This window comes from Nyctereutes procyonoides, unplaced genomic scaffold (assembly GCF_905146905.1).
Source record: "Nyctereutes procyonoides isolate TBG_1078 unplaced genomic scaffold, NYPRO_anot_genome, whole genome shotgun sequence".
Taxonomy (NCBI): domain Eukaryota; kingdom Metazoa; phylum Chordata; class Mammalia; order Carnivora; family Canidae; genus Nyctereutes; species Nyctereutes procyonoides.
This window is the reverse complement of record NW_026575147.1, coordinates 13,681,639-13,704,779: the sequence shown is the minus strand read 5'-3', so window position 1 is coordinate 13,704,779 and position 23,141 is coordinate 13,681,639. Positions and strand designations below refer to the sequence as shown.

At 47.8% G+C, this 23,141-nt stretch overlaps 1 protein-coding gene across 1 annotated transcript; it reads right to left on the bottom strand.

Moving 5' to 3' along the window:
• On the bottom strand, positions 1 to 21,153 carry MAB21L3 (mab-21 like 3). The gene is made up of 6 exons (XM_055312258.1): positions 21,017 to 21,153; positions 12,115 to 12,255; positions 8,988 to 9,279; positions 6,279 to 6,463; positions 5,619 to 5,813; positions 1 to 972 (listed from the first exon to the last, which is right to left on the bottom strand). Exons 1-6 carry the CDS (start codon positions 21,062 to 21,064, stop codon positions 739 to 741), a joined length of 1,095 nt encoding a protein of 364 aa, XP_055168233.1. The 5' UTR covers positions 21,065 to 21,153; the 3' UTR covers positions 1 to 738.
• Positions 21,154 to 23,141: the final 1,988 nt, after the last annotated feature.

Below are 23,141 nucleotides of genomic sequence, written 5' to 3'. Positions count from 1 at the left end.
TCATTCCATGTAGGTCATTGTTCGGAGTCCATTCCAAGAATACCTGGCCCCGGAGCACAAGGAAAGGGGAGCCACTGGCAAACGGAGATGCCCTTTCATCTTTGACCCACACTGGTCATCGAAACCACCCTCTCCCTACTTCAAGAACACCAGGGAAGCAGACAGAAGCAGAAGCCTGGAGCCACAGTCCGGGAGGGCTGGAGGGCAGCAGGGTCAACCCAGGCATACCGACGCAACCCATCAGATGCCATCATTTAATTAATTATGTGGTGTTGGCTGCTCCAGGAGGCAAACACCAGCTACCAACCAAGAATAACAGATCCCAGCCCTGCTCCGGGAAAAGCATGCTCATGGTTGCATTTTACAAATGGAACACTAGTAAGCCTGTTCTAGAACCGCTCCGGGCCGTCTCCACCCTCTGCAGCAGACGATCAGGGCCTGAGCTGGGGTGGGGGTGGGGGGTAATACATTCAGTGCTGTCATCAACTCAGAATTGGTGGCTTGGGGAAGCCTGATGACAGCTGTCCCCGAGGGAGGTAGCTCGTGAGGGCTGAGATACCTGCTTGGCTCCAGAGAGGCCTGGCCCAGAAATCTTGAGGGACAGTGTTCCTCTCTTAAGTGCTGCTGCTCAGGGCACCCTGGGCCATATGCTGCTTCTCTCCTGGGCAGGATCCTACAGGGAAGGATGAGGTCGAGCCGGGAGCAAGGGTCCAAGAGCCTCCCAGGCTGCAGGCAGCTTCAGGGCAGGCTGATCTGGGGGTTCTTCAGGAAGAGGGCCAGCTGCTGGGCCACGGCATCCAGTTCGCCCCAGTTGGCAGACCGGAAAAGATTGCTCTTTCGCACGAAGTAGTGCTTCAGGAAGTGCTGGCTCACGCACTTGTGCAGCTTCCTCACCAGGCGCAGGAAGGCTTTGCCGAAGACCTGCCAGTCCTTCAAGTGGGGATATTTCTCGCAAGTCCAAAAAAGCACCGTCTGTGGAAGGAAGAGGTGGCATCAGACATTGCACCGGGCACCAGAGGAGAGGATCTTCAGACACATCACCAAGTTCACAGGGCCTTGGAAGGAGGGAGGGAGTCACCCAGGGCAGGGAGGTTCCGCTGTGATTCTAGGATCCCCACCCGTGGAGGGCTCTCGGCCCTGTCCCACTGGTCTCCTGCGCTCCTTTGCTCATTGTCTTCTGGCCACTGACATCTCTGGGGACCACCACTCTCCTTGAATCTGTGACCCCCCCACCCTGGGCAGATCCCTCGCCTCCTTTACAGGGAAAATGGAAACCCTCATGACAGCAAACCAGATAGTTCTAGACAGTTTTGCCTACACGGGCATCTTCTCTTCTCTGCTTGACCACATCACCTGGGTGGGGGAAGCCCATGCGGTGGGGGTGGGGGTGGGAGCCCCTCCTTCCAAGAGCTGTCTGTGACTGACTCCCTTCTTTCTTGCAGGCTCTTGAACTTGTTCTAAGCTCTCCTGCCCTACTCCCTGACACAGGACCCATCTCCCTCCTAACTTCTCACCACTCTGCAAGTGCAGGCTTCTCAAATTATCTGTCGTCATTTCCTTGCCCCTGATTCTCACCTCAGTCCACTGCAACGTGGATTCTTTTGCCTTCAGGCCTCAGAAGCCACTGTCTGTAAGGTCCAACCATCTCCACATGGTTAAATCCAACAGGCCTCACCCGGCCCTGGGCTCACCTGACCTTCCAGCAGCATCGAATTCTCCCACTCACAGCCTCCCTCTTGAGCACTTCTTCACTGGCTTCCAAGCCACTGTGCTCTCTGGATTTCTCCAGGCACTGCAGCCACTCCTTGGTATGGTATCCCCTTGACCTGCCTCAATCCTAGGGTTTTGGAGGCTCAGTTCCACTCGCTCTTTTTCTTTTGTGCTCACTTATTTCCTTCCTCAGTGGCTTGAATCCCCACCACACACACAGAAGTCACTTGCAATTTTCTTTCTCCAAGACAGACTTCTCCTCTGACCTCCTCACCTGCTATCTCTTGGAAATCTGAAAGTTATCTCCACCAACGTGTCCCAACTGAACTCACGGCCTGCCCCTCACCCCACAAACCTGTAATGTCTCCAGCTGCTTGGTCAGTCAGTCATGCAAGTCACGAGCTGGGAGTCACCCCTCCCTCATCAGCGTCATCAAGCCCTGCCAGTCCCCCAAAGTGGTTCTCAAATTGACACACGTATGTTCATCTCCACTATCTTTTTCCTCTTCCACCTCACCTGGACTTCAGCCCCCATTCTTGTCACCATCCTGTCACCACCCACGCCTCAGCCAATGTGATCTTTTTGAAATATAAATCTTTCTTCTTGTCTGTAATACCTTAAAGCCTTCTTCTGGCTGGTTAACCAAAACCCACAATCCTTTGCACAGTGTGGTTTATAAGGTTTGGTCCCTGTGTTCCTCTCCAGCCTTGACTTGTCCTCATTCCTCCCTGGCTCTCTCCTTCCAGCCCCGCTGGCCCCGGATCATGCTCTCTTCTACCACAGGGTGACTTCTTTCACATCTGACTTCTGGTGCATGGAACATACTTCCTTCCCCAATTTGTCCAGGACACACTCATCCATCAGATCAAATTTCCCTATGATACCATTACACACTTTCTTCACAATATACTTCTCAGAACACCAGTGATCACAGGAGTTGTCACCTCTGTATTTATTTGTGCAATCCCCTGCTGGGCTGTAAACTCCATGAAAGAAGAGGCCGATACCTATTTTAATAACTATCATGTCACTAGCACCCAGCTGAGGAGCTGGTCCACAAGAGGTAGTCAAAAATGTTTATTGACTAAGTAAAAGAAATAATGTTATGATTTAGATGTTGAGCATTTTTAGAATATAGTCTTTACTAAAGAAGAAAATAACAGGGCAGCCCGGGTGGCTCAGTGGTTTAGCACTGCCTTTAGCCCAGGGCCTGATCCTGGAGACCCAGGATCGAGTCCCACGTCGGGCTCCCTGCATGGAGCCTGCTTCTCCCTCTGCCTGCGTCTCTGCCTCTCTTTCTCTCTCTTTGTGTGTCTCTCATGAATAAATAAATAAAATCTTAAAAGAAGAAGAAGAAAGAAGAAGAAGAAAATAACAGTTTTAGGTTCACAGCAAGATCCGGAGTATGTTTTTAGATCACATCGTGCCAAGTAAATGAGTTGGAGATAATATCATGCTATCAGGAGAACCTAGACACAAAAAAGTGTTTTAATTTCTCCTGTTTTATCTCCCTAAGCATACCAAAGCAGTTAAGCCTCTTACAATCAAGCCCCTGTGCCTTTGAGTGAGTCTTAGGAATAAATAAACCAATGAAGGATGAGCTCTTGTTCGCATGAAGTTGCTTTGGGGGAGAGCACTTGGGGGAGGAGGTGAGAACCTCATCAGACTGTGTCAGACTGAAGGTAGGGTGATGATGACTGGTACCTCCTTCCTGATGCCGTTTTGCAACCCAATCTCTTCCACTTTCCCCTGACTGAAGGCTTGGCAAGGATCCCTTACACTCCAGACATCATCCGGGATGGTATCTAAAGCCACATTGTCACCAACCATGTCCATCCCAGTGTCTAAATGTGAGGGCATCCTGCCCTTGGACCAAGGACGGAAGGCTAAAACAGGCAGCTAGTACCACTTCTCTCTGTCCTGTCCTAACACATAACCCCCCTTTTACAATACCCACTCTTGAGAATGCACAATTCTATGCCTTGTTGGTGAGTTAGGGAGAACAGAAACAGAGTACATTTAAGGAGTTGCACTAGAGCCCTCCAGTGATTGAGAAGTTACCGGAATAAAAGTAAACTCTTGGGTGTAACGCAGTTTTGACAGTAGTCAAGGGCTGGGAGGCCTGTGGTGGCCCTATACAATCTTGTCTAAAATATTCACATCACTTAATATGTTTCCATCCATCTTAATTGCAAGACAATGAAGTCAATGGTTAAGATCATTAAGTTCAATACAAGGTAGAATGTAACTTGCTTCTCAACTCTGACTTTTCCTAGTGTAGCCTGTAGAAAGGTACGCAAGCAAAAAGCCAAACCCTCAGAATGAATTAGAGTCTCAGAAAGTACATGTCCTCAGTCCAGAACAGGTGGGTGTTTTTAGGGGAACATGCGTGAGCACATGTCGGGAATATTGAAACTCTAGAGAAAGGCCTCAGTACAGGCAGAGAGACATTCACAGATTCTCAGGCAGGTCAAGGAGGGCAGGCTACGAGGAAAGAGAAGAAAGCAAAGCAAAGCCTCCTGCCTCCGGGGGGAACAAAGTTGAATATGACGTGAAAGCGTTCGCTCAACAAATATTTACTGAGTAACTACCACATACACGGCACTGGGAGAGATACTAAGGGTTCAGTAGTGGTTGCCCCTAAATAGCTTACATTGGAACTGGAGTAATACGGGGCCAGCAGATGATGGTCCCCTGAACGAGAGGGGTACAAGCAGGAGCCTGCAAAGGAGGCATCGCACAGACAGGTGCCCTGTGCTCACCTGTGTAGAAGGTCAGGGAGAAGGAGCGAAGCTCTTGAGCAGACACTAGTTAGGCTTGGCCTGTGCTGTCTCTATGTCTGCCACCTCGCAACCTCGGTTTGTGTGTGTCACATGGCATGTTTCAGGAATGTCCAGGTCACTATGTGCAGAAGAGGAGTTGAGGGTGTGATGGAAGGCCACCTTCCCAGGGGGACTCCCCAGATGTCCTAGCCCAGGTCAGATTCTGCTGCTCTGGGTCCTCACAGAACGACGCTCCCGTCCTCCGTGGGGCTCCCCACGCCGTGTGATTCCATATGCACCAGGGGGACCATCTGACTGTTTCCTCTGTGAAACCATAAGCTCCACGGGATCAGGAACCACTCCTGCGATCGCCTACCTGTACCTCCAGGGGCAGGACATACAGTGCGAGCGGGGGGCCAGGGTCAGGCCCCAGCTGAGTGGTAAAGGCAGGCATGAATGTACACTCTTGGGTTTCGGGTAAGAGGAGCAGGTGCTGCCAAGGGAGGGGAAATCTTTGCCTGAGGATTTGGGACCCGGAAGTTCAGGTCTGCAGCCATGCTCATGGGACGATCACCACTTCTGGGTAGGCCTCCCTGCCCCCGCACTGAGCAGCAGTGGCCGCACCCAGCTAGAGTGGGGACCCAGGGAGCCTTAACACCGGGGGGAACATGAATTCACCTGAGGCTTAAGCCATTTGCAAGATTTCCCCAGGCCCCAGGCTTCTCAAGCGATGGGGGTGCAGACGCGTTATAACCAGGGCTGAACCTCAGCAGGGTTTCTGGCACATAGCGGGCATTTGGGCATTCGTGTTGGTTTGTTGAGGGAAAGAAGAGGAGGGGAGGGACGGAGAGAGAAGAAAAAGAGGAAACGACAAAAGGAAAGAGGGCGAGCAGGACAGGGAAGAGGCGGGTGCCATTCAGCCTGGGCAGGGCTGTCGTGGGCACACCTATGGCCTGGGGTTCTAGATCTCAGCAGTTAGTGGGGACTCATGGGAGAGCCAATATGGACACTAGGGCCCCCTCTAGAATCTGTCGCATGGACACACACACACACACACACACACACACCCTGTTTGTGAGTGGCCCTGACCAGGCCCTGTAGGGCACGCAGAGACCACTTACCCATACCCAGGGCGCATCCGCTCACCTGCAGATGGTGGGACGTGATGACAGGCCTCTTTCCCGGACACCAGACATCCTCCTTCACCTGCCTCAGGGCCTGAAGACACTTCCTGCGGCAACCCCCGTCCTCATCCAGCTGCTCCAGCAGCACCTGCTCGGCCTGCAGGAAGCTCAGCTGCCAGTGATAATTGGAACAGGCCAACAGGGCAAACCCAAACGACTGGGGGAAGAGAAGAACATGGGGAACATTGAGAAGGATGACGCTTGCCAGAGTAGAGAGCCGTCTCAGAAGCCATGCGCTGCTCTGAGGGGGGAGGGGGGGGGGGGGGGCGGCTGCTACCAGGCAGGCAGTATCTCCCGCTTGGGGATGTGGAAGGAGGCTCAGGGCAAACCCCTTTCCTGGCACACAGTGAACTGGAAAGACTGTGCCCACTTTCTCTCGGGCACTGGTTCTCCAAGTTGAGCCTGGAGAGCTTGTTAAAACAGATTGCTGGGCTCTGCCCACCAGCTCTCCCTCGGGGGGTCCAGAGCAGGGCCTGGGACTCTGCATCTCTGACAGGCTCTCAGGGGTCACTGCAGATTCAGAGGACCACACCTGGGGAACCACTGATCTGGTGACACCTCATTTTTCCTTCCAAAGCTGGTTGACAGTGACACTGTGAGCTGGGCCCCGGCCCACTGATACCTTGATGCACTCCACTCTCTGTCGGGAAGGCCAGCGCTTCAGACAGGGAGGCCACCGAGCTTTCTCAGACCAGGCCGTGGGGATCTCCACTGCGGGGACCAACTCTAGTTCCACCTGACATGTGGGCGTTTCCACGGCAACCCAAACTGCAGCTGCAGCGTGGTGTGGGAGCATGCTGACCTTACCTGGGGGAAGCGACAAAGAGGCGATAAGAAGAGGAAGCCTGGCTCAGCGCCCACGTCCTAAGGAGGAATCCGGGAGCCACAGCTGTGAGCAGCTCCTTGCAGGTGATGGGGCAACCTTCACAGGCCGGAAACACCCCAAAGGTGGGGTGTTTATGGCAAAACTAGACAATTAGCTGAGTAAATATTGGTAGAAATGTTGCTAGAAAACCTCATTGTTGGTGCGTGTTGCTTTTCCCTTTCTCCCCCACTCCCGAGGCTTTTATGGCACCTTTTCCTTTGAAGTAATAGATTCTTTTCAGAAGGCTCAATGGAAGAGGCAGAGAAGACAAAGAAAAGATGGAGTATTTGCTAGTAAAAATGAAATCCAGCCATTCTTCTGTGCCCCCTCCATTCTGCTCAGATGTCCTGACCTTGTCAGCCTCCATCCCCTGACTTCATTCACCGGCCTCTAGTGGAGCTCGGCTTAACCCGTCCCTCCCCTGCCGCCCAGGCTCTCTGATGGCATTGTTTCCACTATCCATTAAGCTAGCCTAGCCTCAGGTGTATTTGTCATCCCAAGCCCTTGCAATTATAGAATACTTCAAAGTGTGTCATAGCCACTGGCTGAAAGGCTCGAATGAGTGGAAAGAAGCCCTGCTGCCTCTTCCAACCTGGCAAAGAGAGGGAGAGAAGATAAATGCATCTGGGAGCATCTTCCAGTTCCTGTACTAGAATTCGTTGCTAATCTGTTTCCCCTTCTTCCAAAAGATACGCAGTAATTTTGTTTGTTTGCCTTCATTACAGATAAAAAGGATGAGCTGTCTTGAATCAGGATCTGTTCTTTTTCTCTTGTTTGCTCAGAGAAGAAAATGGAAGCTTGCTCATTAATCACGTTAAGCTATTCAAAAGGAAAACATTCCTCTCCTTGGCTGGGGTGCGATAAAGAGCTTACTGTCTGCAGCTCATCAGAGCTGCCCAGACAGGAACATGACGACGTCTGGCACCCTGGCATTATTTACTGAAAGCATCTCATCAACCTGGCCCGTTTGCAAGCCCTCATTTGCACTTTCACTATTACCAGTGTTTCGAAGTGAAGAGGTCAGCACATGCTGGAACCAGCTTGCCCCACCACACCCTGCTTCTGCCCTGGCTCAGCTCACTCAATGCATGACCTCAACCTCGGTCATGCATGATAGCTCCTCTCTCTCAACCTCAGTGTTCTCATCCGTAAAACAGGTAGAAAAATAACTCTGACTCTCCAGGGTTGCTATGCGCATGACATTTTCCACGAAAGCATCCTTTATGTGGTAAAAACACATTAAACATGGGCTAATTCCATTATGGGACCTTTCAGAACAGTTCAGACGGTCCAGACAAGTAAAAGTACATTTTCAAATCCTTTTCTTTCTACACACGTGGGATTGCCTCTTGGTCCCTTCATTATCCAGTGCAGAATTTTTTTACAACTCTGTGTAGAGGTAGAGGTAGTACAATTTATTTTGTCAACTTCCCTTTGTTTTTGATATTATGTCTACTTACTTTCTTTCACACAGTCCCTATGGCAGTGGACACCGTTATGCATATTTCTTTCTAATCTGTAGGAATATATTTCTAGACCTGGAATTGGTGAATTGTCAAATGAAGCACTTTATAAAAATAAAAACAGACTAATTGCCCTTTAAAAAGTAGGCATCAATTTACACTTCCAAAAACAATGCATGAAAAGGCCTTTTGTACCACACTCACCCCTACACTGAGCATGATCACATTTTTTCATCTCTGTCAATCTATTAGGTGTTTTAATGCACATTGCTTGAAATATATGTTAGATGGAATTTTTCCCCCCACTTTTTTACTACTACATGTTTATATTCTTTTTCTGTGAGCCATTTTTCTGGTCATTATTTCTATTGGCTGGCTCCTACTCTTACTGGTTTACAACTACTCTTTTATAATTAAGAAAATTAGCAACTTTTTACCCAGCATGAAATACACATTTTTATTCTGTGTTAACAAAATGCATGTGTGCCCGCGTGTGCACATATGCCACATGTTGGTATACGGTTTAAGATTTTGGGATTGTCAAACTTATCGGTTCTTTATGGCTTCTCAATTTTGTGTTTTGGCACAAATCAGTGGTTTAAATGCGGCATCTCAATACACCAGGGTACTGCAGTCAGTTGGAGGGTGTTGTAGGAATGTGCTAATACCAAAGATCTGTAGTTTGTGAATAATTTGCTTTTTAAAACGTGTAGCCAAGTTTTTAAATTAACATCCGGGAACTGGTGCATAACTGAAAGCCCATCATTTCTCTGCTGGGGCAATAATCCATGGAAATCCAAGTGGATGTTATATGGATTCCATTCTTCAGCGTCAAAGCAGAAAAAAGAGCTAACTCATATTGTGAGGAGTGAACAGATGTAAGGAGCACATGGGGATTATCTTAATTTAGGGGCATGAGCTTCCGGTGACACCTAAGCAGAGGTTTTTTAAAGCAAATGGGAAATGCCAGAAATTGTCCTTGTACTTTTCTTGATCAGCTCACCTGAGAGATGACAGGTTCCAATTGCATTTTCTACCAGCTTCCGGAACACCTGGAGCACCTTGGCAGGCACGATATCTCCCTCTATGTTCACATCTGCCTTGTGCCACTGCCACAGGCTCTTCATAAACTGCTCCACCTCCAGCCACTGCTGCAGGCCCTCCGGGTCCTGCAAGGGGCAGGAAAGCCTGGTGCCCTGCAGGGTGTAGTACCGCCAGCGCTGCTCCCTGGCCTCCCTGTACCCAGCCAGGCCCTTCACTGGGACAGTGACGAGGAACTGGCTGGGGGCCAACACCTGGCATCAAGAAAGTAGAGAGGAGTGTGAGTTCATGGACTTGGGAGGTAACAGAAATCCTCAGGGAGCCAACCAGCTGAACCAGGGAGCTCAGTGAACTACTCAACTCTCAGCAATGCGCCGAGATGGACAGAGGGCTGCACCTGCCTGCCTGTTGCAGGAGGATTCCATCTTTGTTCTGCCACTAACCACTGTCATGCTTCAGACAGATGAGTAAATTCACTGAGTCCTTTGTGTAAGGAATCTGCAAGGGAAAGAGTGAACCTGACCTGAGACTCTAGAGGGCACCTAACGTCTAGGGGGAGAAGAGAAAGCAGGGAAAGGAAATAGTATACAGGGAGCTCAACACATACAAAGCACTGCAATTCTCATGCATTAGACTAGGTGGTCTTCCCAGCTACATGGTGAGGCGGGCTTTGTTAACATTTCCCAGATGAGGAACCTAAGGCTCAGAGGGGCTCTGAGATCTCCTGGGGACACACAGCCAGTAAGTGGTAGAGCACGAATGTGGGCTTAAGCCCTCTGATGGCTTCTTCAGTGGCTGTTTCCTATGCTGGGCTGGCTCTTAGTCAAGGAGGAGTGATCTGGATTGGGTAAGGGAAGGGATGGGAGGAGATGAAAGGATTCTGCAAAATATCTCCCTTTCTTTTTGCCTGATCTGATGACTCATGGCCAGTATTGATGATCGATCCTTATAAAATCACAGGTGAAACGAAAAGCAGTTGCTGAGACCACATAAACCTTTGAGATGATTCTGAATTTAATGGGATAAAGCACACAATCAGCATCTCCCTACTCCATTTCTACAGGTACCAGTTAAGTAGAGGCCAGGCTGAAAGTGGTCAGGCCAACAGTCCAAAGGATAGAACAAATTGGCCAGCAATGTGCCAGCCCCAGGGGGAGCTTGACCTTTGGCCACATCACGCGGCAGCCCACACCATACTGCACTTTTTCCCATCAGTGAGCTATACCCTGGAAGAGCCACCTCCTTTTCATGGAAAGTTCTGACCGTGGTATTTGGTTAACTTTTGCTCAGGGCCTGTCATTGGCCAATTCACGGGTCAACACCAAACTCTGCCTCATTGTCAGAGAACAGCAGTGTGATGCTTTAGACAATGGATCCACATGACTTCTGGTGCCAACAGAAAGGTGGTGGGATTAAAAAAAGGGAACAAATTTAAACATTAGCACTCAAAATCAATACATTATTTGAACTCACTTAATTGTAAATTCGAGTGTATGACTGTTATGTTAATAGTCACATAAATGATGTTTAATTGGTACTTGGTGAATTTGGTCCAAGATAAAAGCAATTTTTATATGCCCCACTCCAATTATTTTCAAAATTTAATATGCAGGACGTGATGTATATAAATGTGAGATATATTTTAACCTATGAATTCTAAGTGAGGTCACAGAAGGAAATTTCCTCAGATATAATTCTAGGAAAAGTGGTGTTGTGGGGCCACTGGGTGGCTCAGTCGTTTAAGCATCTGCCTTCGGGTCATGATCAAGTCACGATCCCAGAGTCCAGGGATGGAGCCCAATGTCCTCCGGCTCCCTGCTCAGTGGGGAGTCTGCTTCTCCCTCTGCCTCTGTCCCTATCCCTGCTCATGCTCTTTCTCTCTCACTCTGCTCTCTCTTTCAAATAAATAAAAATCCTTTTTTAAAAAAAGTGATGTTATGTTTCTGCTCCTAGTCACTGGTCTCTATTGGTCTAATGCAGTTTAGAAGAGTGATAGAAGTGGGCAAACGATATTGTCATATGTCAGGATTCAATCTAAGTTTTAGAATTTTCACCCTGGGTGAATTTCCCAAAATCTGTGCTCTGTCCCCAAATCCACAGGTCCCAGAATCTTGTGGGTGGTCCTTATGCCCAACGACCTTGGTATGTTCTAGACCAGCAAGGGTCTTCAGTTCAGGGACTATTTCTTTTACTCATTCATTCATTCATTCATTCACTGAAGTTGAATGTCTACATGGGCCACACACCATGCACTGGGTGCTAGCAATGGAGCACTCAATAAGCATGATCTTTGCAGTCAAGGGGCTTGTAATCATGTGTGAGAGATAGGGCATGAATACATATTTAATACAAGTGAAAGGGGTTCTCGTGTGCCAGAAGAAAAAGTGAGATAAAGGAGCATGGGAACTTAGAATGACCCAGAGTCCTACTTCCCTCAGCTCTGAGAGGCAACGAGCCAAGTCTGCTCCACAAGGTTGTTTGCAGGCATGAGGTAGGCCATTTCTGCAAGAACAGCATGGCCCACACAGCAGAGCTGCAGGAAAGCTGGCTGTCATGCTTGGCCTGGTGACTTAGAGTTCTGTCTGCAGCAAGGACAGGGGTTGCGAAGCTGCCCCTGCAGTTTCTAAGGCCTCTTCCACTTCTTCCTTCCCCCACCTGCAACCCATAGACTCTCGCTTTCAGCAATCTTCTCACCAATGCCTCCGGTTCCCTCTCCCCAGCCCCCAGTCTACTAAGCAGGTGCTGCCTAAATGAATGTGTGCTTGACTAAACTTTAGTTAATACGGCACAACGCGCTTAGAATCAGAAGCCCCGGGCTGAGTTCTGGCTGTAGTGCCAAATGGGACATGCTCGGGTTATCTGACTTCTCGAAGCCTCCATTCTATCATCCGTAAAGTAGGAACGTGGAGGCTCACATGACACAGCACCTAGCGAGCAAGTGTGTAGGTGGTAAATACTCAGAGGACCTATGGAACATGAAGGATTATTGGTACTCTGGGTGGTGTGTCGCCTGTGGCACACCGAGACCTGCCCTCCCACACTCCCTGGCTCCCTGGGTGGCGCTTACAGAACAAGTGAGACCTGCTTACCTTAATGTTCCCATTGTATGTGTCAGAATAAGGCACGGCCTGGAATCGAATGTCTTGGTGGCTGATTTCTGTGGTCAGATGGTGGACAACCCTCTGCACTTCCTCCACAATCTGGGAGATCCGCTGGCGCCTCAAGCCCACCTGGGTGTGAGGGGATCAGCATAGGTGGTCACTCCCAGGTGCAGGGCCCAGGACCTGGCACAAGGACATCACCAGACAGGCCAGGTGGTGGGCAACCACAGGAGTCCGTTCAGATGAGCCTGCCCTCCCAAGAAGCCCAGGGGACATGCACCAAGGTGTGATGGCACTTGCTGGTGGCTTGGTGTCCTCCTCAGATATAAAAACATTCATCTAGCATTTATCTAGTACTGAAATGTGGTGAGTGCTAGAGCACATGGTGAACATGAAAAAAGCAAACAAGATAGACTTGTCCTCATATAGACAGGAAACGTGTGTGTGTACACGAACGTGCATAAACACATACATATACGTATGTATGCACACACGCGTATGTGTTTGTATAACCTAACATCAGGTATGACAAATCCCATGAAGATTAAGCAGTTTGACATGTGGAATATTGCCACAGGTGGTTTTCATGCTTTTTTGTTCATAAAGGATGGCTCCCTTCACCCTTTCTTTGCTACTAGACCCACAAGAAAAGGCGCGCATTTATGTTCCTTCAGGTTCCACATTGCAAGTTCCCAAGAAACGGAATTACTGCCAGAAAGTGAGAACCAACATTATATACCTTTACAGCTACTCAAGGTTTAGGGAAAAGAGGTGTTCGTGGGGGACACGTAGGAACTTTTAGTAAGCTCAGGAGAGTTAGAAAGATCCAAGTGAAGAAGAAATGGGAAGAGTCTGTAAGTGTTTTCTGAAATGGAGGGCCTCCGTTCTGTTGCTGAGGTGGCACCTGCAGACTGGTGCCAAGACAAGTGCTCCCCCCTTGGAAAGGCTGCTAAGCCTGGCCAGGAACTGATGGGAAGCAATATCTGATATATCTAAATGCAGTGGCCACTGTGAACCTTTATATCCTGAGTTTTGTATAATGGCTGTTTCTATGTATTCTCAAGTGGTTTAAGGCACCCATACATTAGTCAAGAAAAAAAGTCCAAGTCAAAGAGAATTCCAGCTGTTTTTCTAAACTAACTCATCAGCTATTCTAGTCACCTGAGACTTCATACCTTCTACCATGGTTGGAAAGGTTGGAAAGGTTATCCACCAACAACCATAGATGGACGTAGGACACAAATGTGCATATGCACACATGCTGTTTGTCACAGGAGTAAGGTGTGTCATATATCAAGTTAATTCATTAATACACATTTATGTAGCACCTCTGTGTGCCAGGTACTCTGTGACATGCTGGGACACGGCAATGAATAACACAGACATAGCCACGGCTTACTAGAGTAGGGAAGACAAGTGTAAGTACTGAATATAAGCATGAGGGCCATAATAGGGAAGTGCAGGGTGCCTCTGGGTATACAACAGGGCAGGTGGCCTAGTCTGAAGCCTGAGACATATTTTAAAGGTACCTATCCCCACACAAGGGATATTTTTGAAAAACAAATATCTTCCAGATGCCTAGGAGTAACAAGAAACACAAGACAAGGTCCCTGATCTTAAGGGATTACAATCTCATGGGAAATACATGATATACATGAAATAGTCTTTCAAAATCCATGCATCTTATGTGACCTTAGATATGATGATCATGTCTATATAGGCTTTTAACACCATCTTCTTGCCTCCAGCAACCACCCACTACTCTCCATACGTCCGCCCACTATATTCATCATGGGAGAAGGGATCCAGGACATCATTCTTGAGCATTTGTAAACTATCAAGATTCTGCATCTTCCAGAGTGTCCACATGGAAGAGAAAAGGTGGTCACAGATGGAGAAAACTATTTGCTCTGTCAGAAATAAAGGAGAATACATTTAGCAGCCCATGATAAAGGGTCTCCTGCAGTGTAGGACTTCGTTGTGTTCTGGTTCAACTCCATTCGATCAATTTTGTTGAACAATTTATGCCAGGTTCTGTGTGTACATGTTGTCAAGAGGTTTACAGCTGACAGGACAGAGCAAGACAAATAAACTGGAAATTAAAGTCACGGCAATCTAGTGCTGGGTATAGGTATGTACAGGATGCTATGGGTACACAGAAAAGGGAAATTTCATCTAGTCTGGAGGCAGGGGGGCCCTTCCTAGAAGCATAGTGTAGGGGAGTTATAGCTTGAAAGATTAGTAGGAGTTAGCTAGAAAGGGAAGGATGTGAAGGTCATTCTAGAAAGAGCAAATGGCTGATATCTAGTATGAGGAGCACAAGAGGGAGGATTGTAATGGTTTCCTTTATTACTGGGGAAGGGATTGCCTTGTAGGAGAACAGCAGAATGGGAGAAGCAGGAAGAGGTCTTAAAAATGATGGAAGAAAAATTTCAAGAACAGAATCAACAGTAAGTGGCTGAGTGAGACAGGGCTCCCAAAATGTCCACAGCATTTGGCAAGTAGAACAGGATCAATGTGTTCAGGGAAGGGACAGGCATAAAGCCAGATTGCAGTGGGTTAAGAGTAAGTGGGAGGTGAGCAAGAGTAAGCACCTCCTCCAGGAAGTCTGGCCAGAGAAGGGGAGAAACAAAACAGGAACACCAACACGTTTTTTTTTCAAAATGACACACAGGTCTGAACATGTTTAAATGCTGAGAGAAAAGAACCAGTGGGGAAGGAAGAGGCAGCAGAGAGCAAAACCACTGAGTAAGGGTTTCCTCGCCAGGGAGTTGTGCAAATCCAGGAACCTGGTGAGCAATTCACCTTGGTGCATCAGAAGGAAAAAAGGACAGGAGCAAACACAGATAAAAGAGTCAGAGTGCAGGAATCAGAGAGATTTCTTGTCTGAGGACTGTTTTCTTTGCAGAGTAGGAGACAAGACATTGTACTATGAGTGAGGAGGAGAGAAAAACATGGGGGACTCCCGGGCGACAGACTTTGGAAATCACATCTCTAAGGAAGAGAGGCTGTTCAGGCACGTGTGGGATGACTGCCAGGCAGTCCCAAGACTCAGATGTGGGGGGGGGTCCATGGAGCTGGGGCATATTTATGGGCTCAGTTGTAAGGTGTCCTTCATACCTCAACGTCCAAGGGGAACAACGGAGGTGCCAAGGTTAGTCCTTGCTGCACAAGACCTGGAGAAGGATAAAGGAATCGGGGAAGGTTTCTGGGGCGGGCCATGGTTCCCAGCTGGGGGAAGAGAATGGATAAAGTCACTTAGTAGATTAGGGAACACCAGACAAGTTCCAGGACCAGAGGTCTAACCAGGAACAGTGGGAGAAAGTAATGTAAGGCTAACTGGAGAGACCCCTGCAGTCAGAAAATAATATTCTCAAATAGCTAATTTCTTAGCCTGTGTTGAGGGCTAAGGCTCAGCCACGATTCCTCCACTGATTTGAGTTCATAGAACTCGAATATCAGTAACACGGTGGTAACTCCACATGCATATACATTTTGCTGAGTCGATAAACTAATCGACTCAGCAAAGGGGAAGAGAGAGAGGGAGAGAGAATCTGAAGCAGGCTCTACACCCAGCAAGGAGTTGGACAAGGGGCTTGGTCTCAGGACCTGAGCCAAAACCAAGAGTTTATGCTTAACTGCCCAAACCACCCAGGGACCCTGACACTGTCAAATAAATTTTAACTGATAAAAAGCTCAAGAGAAAATGTGTGCGCACGTGCATGGACACAAACATGATGAGTAGCTGATCAAAAAAATTCTCCACTCTGAATCTTTTCTACAAATGGCCCTCACTTGATGGTGACATTTTCTTACTGGGCAGAACGAGGCAGTTCACACACTCCCTAGAAGGCACCTGTAATCCCTCACTCACCATGTATCTTTATGACCTGTTTTGATTTCTGAAAGTGAAAAATCAGAATAAGGGAATACTTTTCTGGGCTGAGAGCCATAAATTCTGGTTTAGATCTCCTTTATCCATTACTACCACTGCAATTGTGACTCGGGGGCTTAGAGCTTGAAGAGACCTCAGAAGCCATCTTGTCTGGTGTCACCTTACCAGAGGCCAGAGCGATGGGTGGTTGTCCTAATGTGACACTGGTAGTCAGCAGTAGAACTAGTCCTAAAGTCCAGGTTCCCTCACTGCTCTTTCTGTCCCTCCAAGTGGGACCGTTAAGTAGATGCTCCAGAAGCAATACCTACTTTTTATCCTCTTCCTGAACCTACCCATGCCCTCTATTTGAATTGAAGTCCAGGCTCATGAAATAACAGATCCAAAGTCTCATTTATTTGGGCATCACTGACTTTTCTGTTCAGGCCAACATAGTAGGGGATGGGCTGTGGGGAAGAGCCCTGCTTTGGACACCCCCCTGCCCATGCCAGGGCTTGGGAGGGAGTCGACTGGGAGTCTCTTCCCTGCAGGTGATGAGCTGCTCCTTCCTCACATATCTCTGGCTATACTTCCTGCAGCCAATTCTTTTCTTTTCTTTCTTTTTTTAAGATTTTATTTGTTTGACAGAGAGCGGGGAAGAGAGAGAGAGGGCGTGCACAAGCAGGGGGAGCTGCAGGCAGAGGGAGAGGGAGAGGCAGGCCCCCACAGAGCAGGGAGCCTGATGCAGGGCTTCATCCCAGGACCCAGGGATCATGACCTGAGCCCCCCCAAGCGCCACCTGGAGTCAGTTCTTACCTCTACACACTTCTGTGAATATGTGCTCTTCAGCAGCCCCAGAAGGGACTCGCTCAAGGTTTCCCAGGCTCTGACCCACAGACCACTTGTCACGCCCTTGGTGTCAATCACAACCCAGAAACCCCAGGTGGCTTCCCTCCACTCCTCCTGACCACAGCCTAGCAGAGGTAGGGCAAAAAGATTCCATTTCAGGGTGTGGAAAAGCAGGGAATGGGGCCTGAGGCAGCTTTATGGGGAGTGGTGTTGGGGAAAGAAGGAGGTGCCACGACACGCAGAGACTCGTGGCAGGCAGGAGCCCAGAAGAATTTCATGCCAGTCCAACCTCAGGAAGAACCCAGCGGCAGCCTTGAGGCAACCCCAACACCAGACCCATTTTGTAGTGTAGCTTTGAAACACATGTAAGGGGGAAATAGGGTCCTTTCAGAAGAAGGAATCAAGGCACATTCAGTCCAAACATGACCTCAGTGCCTGCCTGAGTTTCACATGCCCCCTCTGCTGCAGATTAGGTCAGTGAACACAGGAGTGCATTTCTTTTTAAAAGGCTTCATTAAAAAAAAAAAAAAGGCTTCATTTGTGGGGACATCTGGGTGGCTCAATGGTTGAGCGTCTGCCTTTGGCTCAGGTCATGATCTTGGGATCAAGTCCTGCATCGGGCTCCCCGCAGGGAACCTGCTTCTCCCTCTGCCTGCGTCTCTGCCTCTCTTTGTGTGTCTCTCATGAATAAATAAATAAAATCTTTAAAAAAAAAAAAAAAGGTTGCATTTGTGGATGGGACAAAGCATGAGCAGAAATGCATCAGATGAAGTTAGTCGGACACATGATGCTGGATGTGTAGGACCGTCCTCTCATTCTCCCTTGGGTCGCACTGACCCCGGAAAGTTATGCTACACTTCCTGGCGTGCAGATTCAGGTACTCTAATGCAGCAGGGTTTCTGCAAACAGAGTCATCAGAGGCCCCCATGAAGGGTGCCATGCATTTTCTGCGGGCCTCCTTCTCTCTGGGGCAAGTGCACCTGCCCATACACACGTACACAGCCCCGCCCCAGGCCACTTTCCTCCTCCCCAGCCACAGCAGCCAGCAGCTGTTGCCCCACCCTCCTTGCTACTATTAATAGCTCAAGTTCAGAACAATTTACTGTTTCAAATGTAAATGAGTGAGAATTCAAGGTTATTGCCTATAATAACACCATTCTGATTCACTCGCATTCCGACCTGCTTTCTCCAGACAGGTAGAGGGGCGGTGCTAAGGAACATGTCAGGAATGTCACACAGGTCTGGCCACATCATAAGCATGTGCCCTGTGAGACTGTCACCCACCATGAGTGTCCCTGGGGATGGAAAGCCGAGAACTTCCTGCCAGACATCAGGAAGTCAGATATTTAATTCTGGAATTGCATGAAATTCAATCAAGTTTAAAAAAAAAAACAAAACAAAACAGGACCAGCACCATCTCTGTCTTCCAGGGTTAATGATCTTAAAAGGATGGAGATGTAGGTGCTACATACAGGTGAGATAGGAAGCCTTCCACCATCAATCTCCATCTTCTCAGACCCATTCTTCCCTGAGCCAGATGCTAGGGCCCTGCAGATTGTGCATGACTCCACAGAAACCACAGCGACAGTTGCACTATGGAGCTGAGACAGGAGGGACACTTCCTGAGAGCTAGCTCCCTTGAGCAGTCCAGCAATCCTGCAGGGTGGGTGCTATGATTATCCCCATTTTTCACAGGAGGAAACACAAGTTCACAATGTGTAAGTACTTCGCTCTGGGTCTCTCCAGAGTCAGTAAGTCCCGCAATGGGGATCTGTGTTGGGCACTGCCCATGCCTGGCAGCCCATGTTCATAACCACTGCATGGCTCTGCCTCCCCAGGGACAAGGCTGCAGGGCATGAACCCACACTGACTGCTTGAATGGGGTTCCCTCAGCCTGGAAGGCCTCTTCCGCACTCATCCACCTGTTCAAACCCCCTGTGCCCTCTCGAGCTTGGTCTCCACTCCTCTAGCTGTGCAACGCCTCCTGCATGAGAGCTAACACTCCTCTGCTCTCCCCTAGCACCATGTGGGAATCTCTGTTGTAGCCCTTGTGGTTGGCCATGGGTTATAGTAAGCATTTTCCTGTCTGCACAAGGAACATCCTCCTTTTGCCCTCAGAGTTATGTGCAAAATCTGCAGGTAGGATAGGGCCATCCTTAAAGATACCCTAAACTACATTTTTCCTCTCAGTTAGCAGGCCACATCCCAGATTTGTGTGTTGGGCACAGTGTTTTGCACAAAGCATGTGCTCAGTGTGTTTGTGGAGATACAGAGGGTTTAGTAGAGCAAATATGGCTTTGGAGTAAAACAGAACTTTCTTACTGACACCTCAGCACTTTCACTATCCAGCTGTGTGACTCTGGACAAGTTATTTAATCTACAAGAGCCCATTTCCTCCTCTGTAAAAATGGAGAGACTGTGCACATGGTGCATGGTTGCTGACAGATTAAATGAGATATTGCCCGGGCCTCAACGTGCCAGCACCTTTTTCACTATTCTTATATTATCTTCAATGAATCCTAAAGATATTCTGACCATACATGTACAAAGATACTGTGTGAATATCAAGGGCAATGATGACATCCAAGACATTATTGTCCCCTCCAAAAACTTAGAAAGAATAAAACAATATTTAAATTGTCACTTGAGATAATAATAGGAAAGGTGTCAAGAGTCAATATACAAGTGATTGCCAAATAAATATTGTTAGTAATAATCATGATGGGAGTTCATAGGGAAGCCAAAACATCCTGTGCTAGGGTGTCAGGAAAATCTTTCTTGATAAAGTAAGCTCTGAGCTGAGTTTGAAGGATGAATATGAGCCAGGGAAATGGAGAAAAGAGAGGCGGTCTCTCCTGGTAGAGGAGAGAAGGGGAGCTTGGGACTTAGACCTCCTCAGGGCCTAGAACTTGTGAGTCAGGATTGGCAGCCTCACCACATACAGGGACAGAGCGGGGACACACATGAGAAGGAAGGTGGAAGGGGGTGGATGTCAGACCCAGGAGTGCGTGGCTCCCAGAGAACCCATGAGCACATTCTCTGTTGAACAAACAGCCCCAGCCCACAGTTGCCAGGCAAGAAACTGGGACCTGTGGCTGTCAGGTATTCTGATGTTTCCCTTTTTCCAGAGAAGATGAAACTCTGGATTTCTGTGCAAGATCCCACTATTTTGAAATGTTTGTAACAAATTTGAAGCAATTTAAAAATATTCTGCAGGCCAAAGAAAACCTGTGCACAGGCTGGTTCAATGTGTAGAGCACTGTTAAGAATCTCTGCTATTGGAGATGCAGGGAAACATCATGGAAAGACTGGATGCCAGACTGAAAAACGTGGACTTTTTTCTTTCAGAAAACACAGGTCCATGGGGAAAATGCCTGGCAGCCTCCCTTCCATTTAGAATAGCCCCCAAAAGGGAAAATACGGGACGTCACTTTGTTGGCTATACTTTTTATTATTCTAAGTGTCCCCTATTTATCTAAGTGGTTTGCTTAAGAAATCAACTTTACTTATCACTATGATAATGAACTCTACTTTGTTTACTTGGGAAGGCATGTCCCTAAAACTTAGACAAATCCCTAACCTTAGTTTTAGTTTTACAGGTGGCTCTGGGCCTTAATAGCTTCATCAGTAAATGGGAAGTCTTAATTAAGTGAGATCATATTTAAGGGGCCTTCAAGTTGTAACGTTCCAAGAGTCTCTGCCTCTCTACAGAAGAAATTCAGTTAACTGTTAATTGATGTGATAAATATGATATCTATTTTTAAATCGAGCAGTTTTAGAGTTTCTGAAAGGCATTCTTAATCCCATTTACTCTTTTTCTAAGGCCCTATTATCACCCCCATTTTACAGAGAAGAAAGCTGAAGCTCTGGCAGGTTAAGTGCCTTGTTCGTGACAATACCCAGTATCAGGGGCAGAGCCAGAGTTCCAACCCACGTTCTAACTTTCTGTTCCCGTTTAACTTTCTATACCCAACGTGCCTCTGGCACTTAGAACCTTAGAGAGAAGACGATAATAAGGTAAGTCCCTAAACACTCTTATGAGTGATGGTCTTGGGTTCCTGAGGAGCATTTTATGTATCTTTGGAAGCAGCCTGAAATCCCTTCTGAATCCAGGCTGGTGGAGTGGGAGGGAGCCAGGTGGGAACGTGGGAGAGCAGTACTTGTCCTTACCTTATTCAGGAGGCATTCTTCCAAGTCTCCTGCAGTTGGGGATTTCATGACTTCTTGGTCAGTCCCCAGTGGAGCAGCAACGTCTTGGTTTGTCCGTCAGTGGAGGACAGTACTTGCAGGTTGGTTTCCCAAGAACGTTAGTCTCGGTGCTAAATTTCTTTCAGGATGTATACATGGACCAGAGACTGGTCTTTCCAATTCTTCCCTCCAGCTCTCATTTCCAAATCGGGAGCATCCAACTGTCATCTTTCAGGAAATTTTTTTTTTTAAAAAAGGAATTTAAAAAGGAGAGTTGATGGAATTGAAACTGAATTGGAGTCCAACCTAATAGGACTCAATTAAGCTCTATTGTCAGGTGCTTTGACCGAAGGGCAATATTCCAAGTTGTATTTCCCATTCAAATATTTAAAAGCTCCATTCAAGATAGAAAGGCTCTGTAGTTGGCTTCTTCTCCACCTTTTTAAGCTCTTGTCTTAATGCTAGATGCATCCTGGAGCCCGGTATCTTATATCTCCTTGTTCTTATCCTGTTGACAGTAAATATTCCTTGCCCTCCAATCCAGAAAATCCCGCAGATTGATTTACCTTCTTTACCATAAACAAATAGGGAACTGCCAAACAACCAGTCAGGCACCCGTCATTCTGCCTGAAAACAAGCAGGTCTCATCAACCAAATCAGGGCACAATAATTTACATGTGGAAAAGCACGCACGCACGCACACACACACACACACACACATGCACACACACACAGGCATATCCAGAAAGGGCAGGACCAGGGACCCTTCTGCTCACCTCCTGAACTTTAAACATAATTTACCTCTTCCTGCTTGAAAGCTGGCAGTAAAAATAAAGTCAGTGTAAACAGGCCCCTTGAGAGTCAAGGAAACACTCTTGTCTGGTTTTGCCAGCAAAACCATGTTGGAAAACAGCTCAGGCAGTAAATTCCCAGTCTGGCTGGCTGGGGCTGGTTTTATTACAGAAAAAAAAAAAAAAATTTCACAATGGCCTGATCTCCCTGAAGCTGGTAAACATCAGAGACTGCTATCAGATGATCTAAAGAAATTACAGCGCTTCTGGGAGCCCAGCTCACTTCTGGGCAATGCTCTGAGTAAATGCCTTTCCAAACCCACCTCTGAGAGCTCAGCAACGGTGTTGGTTCCCCGGGCCACTCAGCTCTCAGTAACCACAGTATTTGCATATTTCCCCGCTCTGCCCCGACTAAAAGCCTCATCTGAGCCACACCAGAGCTCCCTGCTCCACCCACCTCATTAATCCCAGCGTTCACGCCAGCTTCTATAGGTCCCTTTTGTGCAATATTGTCGTATATTGAAATATTCTATGTAAATATTGTAAAGCTACCCTTCCACAAAACTGCCTTGACTTTCCATTTTCTTCTATTTGTAATTCAGAGTTTCCTTCATTTGATATCAGATGCTCCCAAACATTTCAGAATCTTCTCTTGACCTAACCACTCGTCAGTTTTTCACAAACAGAACATGAGGCTGCCTCTCTGAATTTCCGACAACTCAGGATTTCCTCTCCACCTTCTTTTCGGCTTCATCAAAGTCCTCCTGGTTTCTCCCATGAGCTCTTGTTTTTGTCTTTACTTCTGCTTCATTACAATCATTAACTTGGGATCCTCTGTCCTCTGGTGGGCTTCTCTTACAGTTCTAATTTTTCCCCAGATGCCTATCAACCAGATGCACAAATTTGCATCATTCTCTACCTGTGGCTGCCCTACTTGCTCCAGCGTGGCCACAATCAGAATGTTGAAACTGCATTTCTCTCACTAGGGCTCAGTGATGCTTCCCAGATGTGAACCAGGAGAACAACCAGCAGGCCAACTGTAGAGCCTGGGAGAAGGAAGAAGTCTGTGTTCCAGCCTCATTTTACCTGGATGTCATACCTGGCAAACAAGGGGTTATATAAGCACAACCTGTTCCTTACTCTCTGATAGAGTTCTCCATGGCAAAGCTTCCAATATATAGGGCAGTTCAACAAGGCAGACCCTCTGACAGATTGGCAAAGAGGACCCTTCTTTGTAGAAAGAGATCTCTGGCTAAGTGGCTTTTGGATTAGCAAATATTTATTGAGCAACAGGCTGCCTAAGGCACTATGCTGGG

Coding starts and splice junctions, on each gene's coding strand:
- MAB21L3 (XM_055312258.1), bottom strand. CDS start 21,064: ATGAAATCCCCAACTGCAGGAGACTTGGAAGAATGCCTCCTGAATAAG. Junction 9,280..12,114: donor CATACAATGGGAACATTAAG/GTAAGCAGGTCT, acceptor TCTTGATGCCAG/GTGTTGGCCCCCAGCCAGTT. Junction 5,814..6,278: donor AGAGAGTGGAGTGCATCAAG/GTATCAGTGGGC, acceptor CTCTTCCCCCAG/TCGTTTGGGTTTGCCCTGTT.